The following is a 14,435-nucleotide window of genomic DNA, read 5'->3' as shown; positions in this document are numbered from 1 at the left end:
TTTTTTTTTTTTTTTTTTTTTTTTTTTTTTTTGTTTAAACATATGGATCACAAAGATTAATGTGTGAAAGGGCCATAAAATAATGATTACAGAATAACAACTTGTTTTTCTTATTAAGGTTGAGGACTGCCTTTAAAATAGGTTATGTTAATACAGTAGTGAAGTGCTACTGGATTTTAGCAAAAGAAATTAAGATGGAAAATCGTGAAAGACTATCAGAAATTCTCAGGATATATTTGACATGACAAGTAAGGCTTTTTTCAAAGAAAAATAAAATGGTTTCATACCTGAAGTTTTCTTCCTGCAGTTGTTCTAGCTGCAACTGCGCATGAAAATACTTTTTTGCTACCGCAGTATTTGGATCATCAAGAGAGTCATCTAATTGCTCCAGCCTGTCATTCAGAATCTCATTTTCTGACACCAAGCTGTTCTTTTCATCCTGAAGGGCAGCCACCTAGCACAGATAAAACAGCATCAACACTGTAAGACCTGTCCAATTGGAAAGAACTAGAGCAAGACAGCAACATGGCACCAAATTAGTTTATGAGAAAGGCTGAGTGTTTAGAAACTTCAGAATGTAAATACATAGCATACAGATGTTTAGTGTTTGATAGTTGTGAAGCACTAAAGGAAAAGTATCTCTAAAAAAAGAAACTTTTGTAACTGAAACCATGGAAGAGGCGTATGATGCGATATGGAGAGAAACTGATTTTCAGTAGAAAAGATACAATGGGCACCATACAAAAACCGTAAAGTACTGGTGGAAAGGTACTCTCCATCTTGCTTGTCCTTAGCAATAGAAGCAGGATGGCACTGGCACACTCACACAGTACTGCCGTGCGCTCAGCAGTGAACGGCTGCGCAAGAAGCGGTTCCAAGCGCCAGAAGCTGGTAAGCACACACGCAAAAGAAAAAACCTGGACTGCTTCAGATAGAGCATGCATTTTTTGCAACAAGTTCGAAACTGAGTGTTCACAGCTAAGCAAATGAGAATACGGCACTGTACTGAAACAGTAGGTATATTAACAGCCATAAAATGGGGGAGGATTAAGAGGGTGGAACTTGTAAAGTTTTTCTAGTGAAAACTACTGTGTTAATTTTAACATCCTGTCAAACATAAGAGCATGTAGCATGTGTTAGTTAACTGGCATTTAAACAGGGACAATATGCTTTGTGGGTTATGCTTTCCTGAATCATAAAGAAAACCTACCTTTCTTATATTCTTGGAATCTATCAAGGAAGATTGAGACCTTACAAGTGAATTTATTAAGAATTAGTTTAAATGAGAAGTGTCAATCATTATTATGGCTTCAATAAATAAGTTAAAAAAGCATATCATGGTGACATTATTAGATAAAACATCAGATACATATAACCTAAACCATGCAATACTAAGTAACAGCATGTTTGTGATTGAAATTTAAAAGTTTATCTAACAGATCTAAGAAACAAAACGATTTTTCCTGCAGCACTTCATTAGATGCTGGCTTTCTAGGTCCAGCCTTTTTTAAGTACTGGATAACAACTTACTGTATACCTGCATGCAGAAACACTTGTGAGTAAACAGCATATCAGCCTTACTCAGTGTAATACTTCCTGTCCAAGGTTCAGCCACTCCTTAGATCACAGAATGGCCTGGGTTGAAAAGGACCTCAAAGATCATGTAGTTTCACCCTCCCCTGCTATGTGCAGGGTCACCAACCAGTAGATCAGGCTGCCCAGAGCCACATCCAGCCTGGCCTTGAATACCTCCAGGGATGGGGCATCCACAGCCTCCTTGGGCAATCTGTTCCAGTGCTTCACCACCCTCTGTGTGAAAAACTTTCTCCTCATATCCAACCTAAACCTCCCCTGTCTCAGTTTAAAACCATTCCCCCTTGTCCTATCACTATCACCCTCTTATACAGTTGTACTCCCTCCTGTTTATACCTCCCTTCAAGTAATGGAAGGCCACAATGAGGTCTCCCTGGAGCCTTCTCTTCTCCAAGCTAAACAAGCCCAGTTTCCTCAACCTTTCTTCATCTCTAGAAGTGAGAACTTCTGAATAGTAATTACAATGCTTTCCAAAGTTTAACAACTGTAATCTGCAAATTCAACTGTCAGAGCAGTTCTCTTGCACATTTAAAAGAAATTGTTTTTTCCTTCAGGGTTCTATTCACAAGAACTTTTATGTCTCTGCTTTTACCAAGAAGGCTTACTATTGCTTCAGGAAAAAGAACTGAATTAATATTTTAAGTCCCCAAGAAGATCATCCTATCCTATCTACTAACTGTATCTACAGTTAGTAACCAGAACTCCCTTTCTATGCAGACACAACTATTTCAGTCATTACTGTCTGTAAGAAATCTAAAATTGGTCTCTGGAGTTATTTATTACTAAGGCTCACACAGCCAGTACAGCACTCTGGCTCCTACAAGAAGATGCCACACAAACGTTTGCTTTGTACAGGATCAAATATGAGATGAGCTGCTTTAGCACATAAGCCTCTTTTTATTCTCACAAAGGAATCAGACTTAGGGCTAGCACTTGTTTAATTTTCTTTAGAAAAAAAAAAAAAATAATAAAAATTCAAGTTCTCACTTATTGCTGTGAAATCAACAAATCCTTTCTCAAAAGACTCAACTGCTATTACCACTAAAAACAGAGGTACATGTATTATCTTTGCAAGTTAAGCAAGGGGCTAAGCAAGCAATTAGATTCTTATTTCTATTTCTCAAAGTATTCTCCATGATCAAACTGTGTACAAGAAAGCTCAAATTTTTTGATAAATTTTATAATCTTGTATCAACTGCTTTTGAAAACAGCATAATTTTCCTTTGATTAAATCTAATGACTGATTAGTAAATGAATGGCATTTCTTTTTAATATAAAGTTCAAAGGACTAACAGCAGCAGTGATAAAAAGCTGTGGCATTTTTGTTTTGATGGCTGTTTGCTACTAGAGGGGAACATAAAGGTAACAATGAAACAACCTCTGGGTTAAGGGTTGACACAGGACCTCAGCTTACATTTCCATCAGCAAAGTCATTGTATACAGTGTAGAGAACGGTTGCTTCCCCCCTCCAAGAAAACACAATTAAGAAATCTCATTAAAAGTTAAATGAATACAAAATTCAGTTTGACTTTCCTAATTTCTGCATCTTAACAACACCACTACTACACACTGAAGAAATAAGCTGCTTACTGTTTCTTACCTGTAAATCTAGCTCTTGACATCTTTGTGCCAACTCCTCTTTTTCTGCTATTGCTTCTTGAAGATCCTCCAAAGCTTTTTTAAGCTTTAAAAGAACAAAGACAGTCAAACACTTCTAGTCTCCGAAGCGTCTCAATTGCTTAAATAAATCATTTAAAGGACATTAGGCACTCACACAGTTAGAAACCTGCATCTACTGTTGGATCAGGACCTCAGTTTCATTTAAACACAGTTCAAATGAGTACTGCCTGTATTAAGTATTGAAACTCAAACATTCAAATTCAATACAACTTATGCTAAAAGCAAAACAAGAACAAATAAAACCAGAGGTAACTGTATTGTCACAATTTCAAAGTCTATGCCTGTTAAATGCCTCCAGTTCTTTGGATCACATATGCTCATTAAGTAAGTTGTGAGACTCATACATGTGTATCAAATCTAAAAGTGGGATGCCTATCTTCCTTCTCTCAACATAAAATTCATTGTCAATACAGCAATATCTTTTTAAATTCAAGCTTGCTCTGGGTAATCAAATACCTTCATCTCAGAAGAAAACAAAACATTTTGTCTGATACAGCTGAGTCTTGATGTACCCTTAGCTCTTCTTGCTACATAGATTTGTATTGGTAGGTTCTACACCACCAAGGAGGATTACCTAGCTTCCTTCACATATATTTTAAAGAAGCTTTATTAGCACAAGCCTTTTAATCCATTTCTTAGAACTGGCAATAAAAGAGAGCATTACCTTACTGTATAATAGCCTACATCAAGATGTTGTTCTACCTTTTTTGAACGGTTTAATGCCAGTTCTGACAGAACAGACATCAAGCAGTTTGTGCAGAGAGAAGAAAAAAAGATCTAACATATTTGTTGTTTTGTTGTCATTGGTTTTGTCTGTTTTGTTTTGTTTTTAGAATTGGAGAGGAAGAGCAGTCCTCTTCATTTGAGGGAAGTCAAGATACCAGCATAATCTTCAGTCTGGAATTACAACAACTACAGAGTGTTAAGCACTCACCTGTTGTTCCATTTCACTTGGTGCATCACTTGCAGAAGAACCCATTGCTTCCTTGCTCATGAGCTACAGAAAAAGGCCACGGGAAGAAAAAAAAAAAAAAAAAGGTTAAATAGGAGGTTAATATTCTGAAAATCCACTGTCTACTACTACTGCTGCATACCAGGTGTATTTTCTATCATGTCCTTGTTCCCCTCCAATACATAAAAACAGATTAATAATAATAAAAATATTCGTTGTTGATACAGAATTTGAAGAAAATCTAGAGTAAGAGAGCTGATCCTCCCCCCCCAACTGAAGCGCAAACAGTAACGTCTTACTTGATGAATATATTCCTCAGTCAAGTTAAAACAGCAGACCAGAAGATAGGGTTTCACCCCTCAAATTTAATAGTTATCATACTTCTTTGTGCCACTGTGAGCTAATTGCCATTAAAAGCAAACAATAGGAACGTTAACACAGCTTTCCTTGATCTCTGATACAAAGATGCACATTGTTTGTCAGCAGTTAAAGGGCTTTACTGCTTACTCAGGAAGTACAGTATTACTTCTTGACCTCACTCAGTTTGATTAGTCACAAAACAACAAATGAGGTGTACCGAATGATTTCTGTAAATAGGATGGATTTTAAACCTATATAGATCATTTTAATCAGGAAATTTTAAAGTCTAATATATCTCCATTGTTATCTTGATGGGGGTGCATTTACACATTAATTTTTCTTCCAATGTCAGTACTGCAGTTATTGACTACTTCCACATTTTGCTGAGCTTCAGTCCTGACCCTCAACAAATGTGACTATGCTCTGAGCTGGATCACTGAGATGATCCAACTAAGAACATAATAAGATGGCAGTGGGAGAGAACCATGACAAAAATAGAAGGGAGTTTGTACATCAGGAGCTGTCGGAACAATGCAGCCCCACAGTTACGATCAGCAGTCTGGATACAAGACTATAAACAGGGAAGAAATTTCAGATCCAGATTACAATCTAATCAGCAGTTGGCAACTAGATACGTTTCTTAACATTTCTAGATGCACCTCCACAGGTTGTGCATTTGGACATGGGACTAAAACCAAGACTATTTGGTTGGTGGCTATCATCTCCAAATAGTTACGCAAATTTCTCAGCTGAGTGCACTAGGCTGGGAGTTACTTACTTCTTGAATGGCTGTCATGACAACATGTTGAACAGACTCTTCAAGGGTCATGATATTTTGTATGTGTTCTGTGGAAAGTAAGATTTGTAGTGATTAATAACAATGTTCATCTTGATGCTTCGAACAACTTGACAACTTTTTAGAAAGATCCAGGAGAAACTGTTCTCTGAAGAGCTGCTCCTAAACAGGTAGTGCTCTTCTCACACAGAGCATTAGCATTAACCAACATCACCATAATCCAATTAAACAGTAAGGAATTATAAATTCCTAAGTGAACAAATTTTATCCTGTATACAACAGAGAAAGGAGATCAAGACACACATACTTCCACAGCACTTTTTCTAATACTCACCTATACAGATGCACATGAACACGTTTTTGCAAAAAGTCAAAACCCTTGCAAGTGAATTAATCAAGTGTAACAAAAGACATTTACTGCTAGTATCCTCATTGCCAATGCAACCTGACAGCTTACTTCCTATGCGCTCTTTGATGCAATCATTCCAGACTACCCAGAAATCAAACCTATTCTATGAATGAAAGCATGGCAAGGTTTTTTTTAGCTACCAGCTCTTGTGAGAGACAAATAAAACTTCAGCCTCAGCAGATAAACAAAACTTGCTTGAGTGCTAGCAGTTGAATAATATGTTTGAAGTCTTTATTTGTATTTTACAATGTAGGAATAATTCCCCCACGCATACTTTAGACTATTCTTACCCAATCCTGAACAGTTTGAATCTTGAAGTTTGAGTTTTATACACGAATTTCCATAGGTGTTCTGCTTTTAAGTAAATACCAGTTTCAGGTTAGGCATCTGATTAGGCAACAGAGACATCCTGACACATAAGAAAGATTCTACGCGCCTTCCACCTTAAAAATCACCATGTCCTGAGTCAGTCTGTTTGTCCATCAGATTAAGGCAGTACATACCTTGTTTCTTTTCACAGTTGACCGCGCAGCCTAAAATAAGCTGCATAAGCCTCCCCAGTTCAGTAGGATCTGATTTCTCAGAAATCTTATTTAAGTCCGGAATAAGTTCTTCTGAAATCTGCTGATCCAAAAACTGAAACATAATCAAAAAGAGACATCGGACTTTTGGTTTTGCTTACCATGAAATCATGAGTCATTCAAGAAATTTCGACAACGAAGGGGCCATTAATAAATTTGTTATGAAAAAACTTATGGAAGGAAAAGCTTGTAACCATTAAATGTGGAGATACAAACTAAAAATACTGGTTTATCAGAGAGTACATATCATTATTAGCCTAGGAAATCTGAAATGGCCTCGATAAAACAAATGTTAACACATTTGTTACAGGACTTCATACATGATACAGACGTAACACAAACTATCCTTTTATGGGGCAAGAAAAAGCAGTTCTAAACTCCCTCTCCTCGAGTGTGCACTTGCATAGGGGGCACTCAATACAGTGCTAGCCAGTGTCTTTTATGAACCTCTGTACCTGATGTTTGCCTCCAATCTAATCAAAAGTAGATGGCATTAAGATATACTGAAATCAGCCAGCAATTATTGCCATGTAGTTATGCACTTCAATAAGAGTTCATTAGAATCGTCCCAGCAAGAACACAAATTTTGAAAGTCTATTAACTGGGGTGTGTCATCTTTGTTATTATTTTTTTTAAATGACCATTTGCAGAAGAAAATAAAGCAGCAGTAAATTAAAGATCTTATGACAGCCCTCAGATATGAGATAATAATTTTCTTCTACCAAAAAGACAATATATATATATATATATTTATTTATATATAGAATATATATATATATATATATATATATATTCTAAATTTATTTCCTCCCTTAGGTTTTCATCAACCTAAACAAACTCCACTCCTGGGCTTGCCAGAGAACCTCAATGCTGGCAATATAGAATGGCTTGGCACTTGATATCACAAGAGGTGAAACCAAGAAGCAGTAAGATGATCAGGTAAGTTTTTCACTGTAATTAATCACTGTAATCACTGTCCATAAAAATTACAATGCTTTCTATTACTCTTTGTTTTTGTTGTTTTTTTTAAGTCATGACACAGCACCCATTCACAGCTACTGTACTTGATCTGCTTAAGATAGAACACCATTATCTTTATCCCCAGAATTTATAATTTATCTCCCAGCTTCTAGATGAATATGAGAATAGGCTAAGGCTGTTAAATGTGTTCCTGTTGAATAGGAAAGGATTAAAGCTTTACTTGGAAGGAGCAAAATGAAGATACATCCAAAAGCCTGCAGGATTCTGTAGTTCAGTACTTCTGACATTTGTCCAGGCAGCAACAGAAAAATAGTCTCCAGATTATACTCTAAGTCTTATCTAAATTATACATGCTTAAGTATGTATGTGTGTGATACACATAAGCATATCCAATTTTATATGATTACACTAATTTTTGTCCATTCAGATCTCTCATTTAACCAGATAATTACTACATACATCCTACCCAAAAAGCCCTGCATACACACTACTTAGCCAAGGTGAAAGAGGAAAAAAAAGGACCCTAAGTGAAAAGCATATTTATTGATTAGAACAATCAGAATTCCATACCTCATGATAGTAGTCCATAATGCCTTGCAGTATTTTCTTCAGATTACTGGACTAATTGTTGTACATGAAAGATAAGGTTACAGGTTTTTATTAATCTATTATTTAAGTACAGTGAAATCAATAATTTTTACAATCAAATGTTTATAAAGCAGCTCTGGAAGAGGACCACAATGACAGAGGAAGAGAAATATCACAACAGAAAATCCCCACGCACCAATTCCAGAAGTCACTTAAACTATTAATAAACAGTTCAAGTACGTTCAACGTAACCTCAACAAGTCTGAGCCTAATTCTGATCTGTAGGTTTTGGACGGCCAGGCAGGCTCAGGAGGGACACCAGATCCACACTCATAAAACTTCTATTACTCAGAGTTTTTAATACCTTTATTCTCCAGTTGTCACCAACATCTTCTTTAATGCGATTTAACCAAGATGCATCAAACCAAGCAACATCTCTGAAACGAAATTAAACGATTGAAGCATTAATAAGCACGCGTGCAAATAAATAAGGCATCAGATTCTCAGCATTAAATCATCATGATGTTTAACTAGGGTCTTTAATGAAGCAAGAACTCCAGGAGATTGCATGTCATATTCATGTCACAGGAAATATCCATCCTCCTGGCTGAATTAAGACAGCATCTTCCTGGCCAGAAAGAATTTCTGTACAGGTTTGAGCCATCTAGACCTGGAAACACAAGTAGGTAAAGGCCTTTGTCACGCTCAGTTACTACACCTACCAAAGCTGTCACAGTGCTGTACAGAAATGTCATCATTTGGAAAGAGCTGTCATTAAATTTGCTACCTACTTTTGTACATTTGGACTTTTCACAGCATTCACTGCAATTATTCAAAGGCACTTATCGAGGAAAAAAAAAGACATTTTATCTACTTTCATTTGATAGTAGTTGTTTTTGATAGTTTCTTTTCTATCCGTTTACCCTAGACAGAACTATATTCACTTTCACCAGCATAATGAGTTGTTGGCAGAGGAGTTTATACACCTTAAGCTGCAAAAAGTTACGATCACATCATATCTAACTATATCTCAACTTTTACACAGCATTGTTTATCCACTGATATCAAAGCACCTAATAAGAGACAGATATTACCCCCACTATTCACTAACTTGCTTTTAAATAAAATTGTCCTCAACAACCCTAGCATCACAAAACACACAGTAAGCCAGTGTTCTGGCCATTATGCTACATTGCTGCTACAGATCTTTGCCTGTAGGAGTGCTGATTATTTCTTATTCTCTGATCCTGACACGGCTGTCTGACTGACACACTGGTTTAGCAATAGTGGCATCCTGCAGGGACATCTAGCTAAGTAACAGCGACAAGCAGAGCTTGTTAACACACACAGCACAGAGATGCTGGGAAGTGACCCTCAGCAAATCTTCACTATGCGACCCCACACCAATTGTTGTACACCTCAGGAAAAGGGTGAGTGTTTACACAACACTCCTCAAGATCTGTAAAAATAAACCTTTTTTAGGTTGACAAGTAATTTTTTAATAATCAAAAATACAGTTTGCATAAGAAATGATAATTTATTATTGGAATCACCACCAAAACCAAAAGTGCAGTGATAACTAGTTTCAATAAATGCCTCATGTCAGAATCCTCTTTGAGGAGACTTCAAGTTCGAAAATTAACGGGTCACTCAGTTGAACTCTGTCATCATGCCAGTACAACTGCAATGATTTTGCTGGTGATCAGCCCACTCCCACTACTTTAAGTAGTAATGGACCAGTGCCTTTTGAACTTTTAGTTCCTTATTCTATAGAGGAACGTAACCCTAAACTATGGGTATCCACAGAAACACTGCTGATAAGAAAATTGAAAAAGATCATATTTTTTGCCTTGTTACTCCTAGGTATAAATTTAATAATACAGTATTAGAATATCTCCTCATCCCCTTCTCCTTTCTATCACTTTATTATACCACTATATTTTTGTTCAGGGGATGATTTAAAGAAACACTTCATTTTCTGCTACAAGCCACCTGCTCTGAATTTATCACTGTATAATAAACTTCTGGGTGGGAAAATGACTTACATACACAAGCCTCAAGAAATTAAATACCTGTTCTTTGAACTCATGTATCAACTTACATTTGATGAAGCACCTGAGCCATGGCAACACCATTGGTTAAATCCTGAACATTCCTGCAAGGTGCGGCAGTGTTGAACGTCTGCAACTAGAAGAGTGAAAAACTTAGTCAGTTTTCTTAGTCAGTGGACAGAAGGACACAACATAAGTTACCAATTTCCTTTTCCTCTTTAGGAACGAGGTCCATCTATATACTTTTCAGACTGTCCCCTTCTTTTGTGGGAGTCTGAAATCTCTTTTGAATGATGTAGATTTTAACCTAATTCCCTCAGTATTTGTAGCTGTTGATTACAACTTGTACCTTAACAGTTTGCTTTATCATGCTTTGTTTTTCCATACTAGCGTTTTTATTATACCTCAGATTATAAATCACTAATTTGGGAACTAAAGGTCCCATTCACCCACCCCTCAGATTATGTTGGAACACTTAACTGTGGATACATATTGCCTCAAGAAAAATTGGCATCAAACAGAAAGTGAATGCTGAATAAGATAGAAATAATCCAGCCTTTTATTGATGCACTTCATAACAGAAGTCACAGCACAAATATGTCCTGACATTATTTGGTGATTAAGAACAAAAGGGAGAAAATTATGCAAAAACATTGGAAAATGCAGTTATCTGAGAGCTACGGCACACTTGGGGGATATGAAGATGACTGAGAAAGACTGAAGCATTTGAAGCAGTGCAAGCTGGCAATGTATTTATTTCCTTCAACACAGGAATTCAAACATCAGCCCACAGATGTTCTTATTAAAACGTACAATTTCAAAATACTGTTACTCAAAATAAATTTCTACTGTAAAATCTACTATACATCTTCTCCTGGTACTTGAATTTCATTCGTATACTGTTCCTGATACTTACAGCTAAAATAGCTTTTTATTTCCTGGCAATTTCCAAGCATCACACTACCTAGTGCATCCAACCATGTTTAAGCAAGTCACCTCTTCTACATACTTCTACCTAAAGATTAAGCAACAAAGCCCCAGTTTTCACTCTTCACCCCTATTAGAAAACCAGATCACAGATGAAAGTTCTTTATAGGAAGTTTACCGATCTATTCTGTATGAATTATTCAATCTAATCCTTGTGTTCTAGCTACTGCTTCTAGGCACAAGTATAAATGGAGTCCCTTTGTGCAAGGGCTACACAAACGGGATTCAGCTCCCATCCCAACCATTCAAATTTAACAGCCAAACTCAAAGAACGAACAATTTCAACACTTCTGCATTGTTACAGAGCTCTGCAATGAGCATTTGCCTATCAGACTGTTATATACACAGCATATAACCAACTATCCCATCAGTCTGAGGAAGCATCTATAATACCAGCATCACACATCTACAGGATGCTCTTTTGTCAGTCTATCTATCAAGCTCTGCGTCCAATACTAACAGTTTCAAGCTATAAAGCCTTAAAACAGATGTACCCAGTTCCTCAAGTCACACCACATCAGGCAAAAAGTTTCTAAAACTGTTCATGTAACCCCAGAGGAGGGAGAAACAAACAATTTTTTATTCATTTATTTTTCAATTTGAAAAGTCTTCTTAAAATCTTGTATTAAAGCGAGCAAGAAGTCAGTAAAATCCCTTGCAGGTTACATAAAAGATTAAGCAGAACACAAACTGAAGCAGCAGTGATTGACAGCACTGCTTTCTAATAGCATAGCAGCTTTCGTGTCAACACAGGAGCAGACATAAGCTCACATGTCAAGATCCAGCACGCCAGAAATCAGGGTTTTATGGCACAATACTTCAGTGCTGCCTTGGATACACAGCCTTGTAAACCAAATAAATTGCTAAGTAGGGTAACAGGTTCTGTCATTTTAGTTCTATGACCAAGGCCACCTAATTCTGCAAAAGCTGAGCAAATAGCTTTAGAAAACCTTGTGGTGTGCAGCTGCTTTATGTATGCTGCTATCTAGAGGAATAAAACAGCTCATTAGGATTAAGCAAAAAGCAAGAACAAGAGTCTTAGTCTCTCTGCACATTTTAAAGTTTTATAAGAGTCTACAAACAATATGATAGTAGGGGTATTAATGAAGGATTCTCCAAACCCCATGCCAATGCAGTCATTTCCTCGAGTGTTTTTTCTGTATTTACAAAACCAACATGATTTGGGAGCACAGGGAGGAGGTTGGTAGAAGCAACTGTAGATTTTTAATTTGCACCAGTACTAATTTTTTCAAATTTGATTAGTTTTTCTAAATATAGCCTCAAGGACACGCTGCTACTCAAGCTAAAGACCATTTCAGGAGTCTGGCTTAAACAACCACCCCATTTATTTCTACATCAGGAGCAGATATCTTTCTCATAGGCATACACTATGACTATACACAGGACTAAGTCACAGGGACATTAACATTACAAATGCTGCCAGTGCCATAAAGCACCGAAATAAAAGCACATCTGTTGTAAAAAAAAGCCTTCTGTCTCCATGCTGCCATAAGAGAACTGGGAAGGACGACTTAGTTCCACCAGACTTTCAAACCCCTCCCTTTTAGAAACAGTTTTAACACAGTTTTCCTTGTGCATCTTCTGATCTGCACATGTAAAGCTCTGGATTATGCACTCTCATATCAGATATCTAAAAGATACTTTAAGAAGGAGATCATAACCAAGCAGAAACAAGGTTTTCCTGTAAACAAACCAGTTCAGTAGGTTTTCATACCAGCAACTGAAAGAAGTTGTGTCAGTGACTTCTGTACAAACAAGATCAAGCCTTTACCATGACATGATTTTTATTCAGCTTTGGACACAAACAGATTCAATTTACATGTGTCACACTTGTCACCTGCACGTGATTTCACATAATTCAGCTCTGCTTTTAGATGAGGAGTGCTAATGCAAAATGAACTATGGGGGGAAAACTGATTTTAAGGCACACTGTACTTCCAATCCCCACATGCAATCCTTATTCACTTTCCTCCCCCTTCTATTAAATTACAGATGACACACACCAAAACACACATACGCTGTAAAACTGCAACATACACACACACACACATATATTTAAAGGCCAATGTGCACAAATGCCTCACAAATACTTTCAAGGCGTTACAGTTCTCTGGCCATTCCCCTACAGAGGATCTGCTATGCAGAAGTGACCCATGTGTAGAGAGGTTTATCTTAACACTGCTCCAGTTTGGAGATGAAAACAGCAGAAAACTGAGAGGCACAGTACCAGAACATCCCCAGCTCTACTGATAGAGCTCCTACATGCCATTCATAGAATGACAGAACAGCCTGGGTTGAAAAGGACCACAATGATCATCTCGATCATCTCGTTACAACCCCCTGCTTTGTACAGGGTCTCCAACCACCAGACCAGGCTGCCCAGAACCACATCCAGCCTGACCTTGGATGCCTCCAGGGATGGGGCATCCACTCCTACCCAGAGTTGACTTCACATACAGGAACCAGTTTATTTTCTTCACTTAGGGAATTGTTTCTGCAGTGGACCGGTGAGCTCTTAACACATTTTAACACAATCTTAACACACATTACTTAATATTTCTTAGGAATTCACGCACATCCCCTGTGTAGTTTAATGCAACTATATTACATTTTTCTGTAATGTCATCAAAACATTCAACTCAATGACACCCACGTTACAGAACTAACAGGTAGCATTTTTTAAGCAATGAATGTTTCCTACTATAAAATGTGCCCGAATTGTGGGGAAAAAAGGCCAGGGAGATACAGCAGCAGAACACAGTCATAAACAAGGCGACCAGGCTTTTGTTGTACTGCTGAATAAACAAATGCAAAGTTTTATTACAACAGAGACCTGCAGAGCCTTCTCAGATGGCTCCTCCACGTTGCCTCAGCATTCCCTTTCAGACCCTACTGGATATCGCGGCCATACTAAACAATTAGGCACATATAACATTAGGAACTTGGAAAGAACAAACTGAACGAAGCTGTGTGGTTTCTGCTCCTGATGATGTTAATTACAGAGCGGTTTCCACACTGGAGAACCGCTGCTCGGGCCCACAGGACATTCACTACACGGGACATTCACCACACCGCCTCCGCAGGGCTATTTCTGACAGAACGTTTTCCCGTCTTTAAGCACCGTTTCGTGACGCAGGCCCGGATCTCACAGCCCGCCCTCCCCCGCTCCCACACGGCTCCTCAACCCCCGGCCCGCCCTCCGTCACCGCGGCAACACCGGGAGCCCAACAGGTGCTCGCGCGGCCTTGACGGAACGGGCCCTCCAGCGCCACTCACCCACAGGATGAGGCTGTCACAGAGCAGCGGGTCCGCCGCCTTCGCCTCCATGGCGTCAACCTCTTCTCGGCGCCCGCCGCCTCCGCTCAGGGCGGCTGCGCAAGCATCCGATGCGCGGGTCGCGCTGACGGCGGGAACCACGCGCGGCTGACGTGACGGC

At 38.3% G+C, this 14,435-nt stretch overlaps 1 protein-coding gene across 2 annotated transcripts in view; it reads right to left on the bottom strand.

Annotated features, from left to right (window-relative positions):
• The window catches only part of HOOK1 (hook microtubule tethering protein 1), a 27,068-nt gene extending 12,661 nt beyond the window's left edge, over nucleotides 1-14,407 (bottom strand). The window contains exons 1-9 of one of the 2 annotated variants that reach the window (XM_042873298.1): nucleotides 14,276-14,407; nucleotides 10,042-10,127; nucleotides 8,305-8,377; nucleotides 7,923-7,973; nucleotides 6,294-6,426; nucleotides 5,364-5,431; nucleotides 4,208-4,270; nucleotides 3,194-3,277; nucleotides 288-454 (exon numbers count right to left, since the gene is read on the bottom strand). In XM_042873298.1, coding sequence (XP_042729232.1) covers nucleotides 288-454; nucleotides 3,194-3,277; nucleotides 4,208-4,270; nucleotides 5,364-5,431; nucleotides 6,294-6,426; nucleotides 7,923-7,973; nucleotides 8,305-8,377; nucleotides 10,042-10,127; nucleotides 14,276-14,326 — 776 coding nt within the window. In that variant the 5' untranslated portion in view covers nucleotides 14,327-14,407. The remainder of the gene's footprint in view (nucleotides 1-287; nucleotides 455-3,193; nucleotides 3,278-4,207; nucleotides 4,271-5,363; nucleotides 5,432-6,293; nucleotides 6,427-7,922; nucleotides 7,974-8,304; nucleotides 8,378-10,041; nucleotides 10,128-14,275) is intronic. The other variant, XM_042873299.1, reaches the window with a different exon arrangement.
• Between the last annotated feature and the right edge of the window lie 28 nt (nucleotides 14,408-14,435).

This window comes from Lagopus leucura, unplaced genomic scaffold (assembly GCF_019238085.1).
Source record: "Lagopus leucura isolate 7727_CA_CO unplaced genomic scaffold, USGS_WTPT01 Super-Scaffold_100009, whole genome shotgun sequence".
Taxonomy (NCBI): domain Eukaryota; kingdom Metazoa; phylum Chordata; class Aves; order Galliformes; family Phasianidae; genus Lagopus; species Lagopus leucura.
The sequence above is the reverse complement of the archived record's forward strand: the minus strand, read 5'-3'. Positions and strand labels throughout refer to the sequence as shown.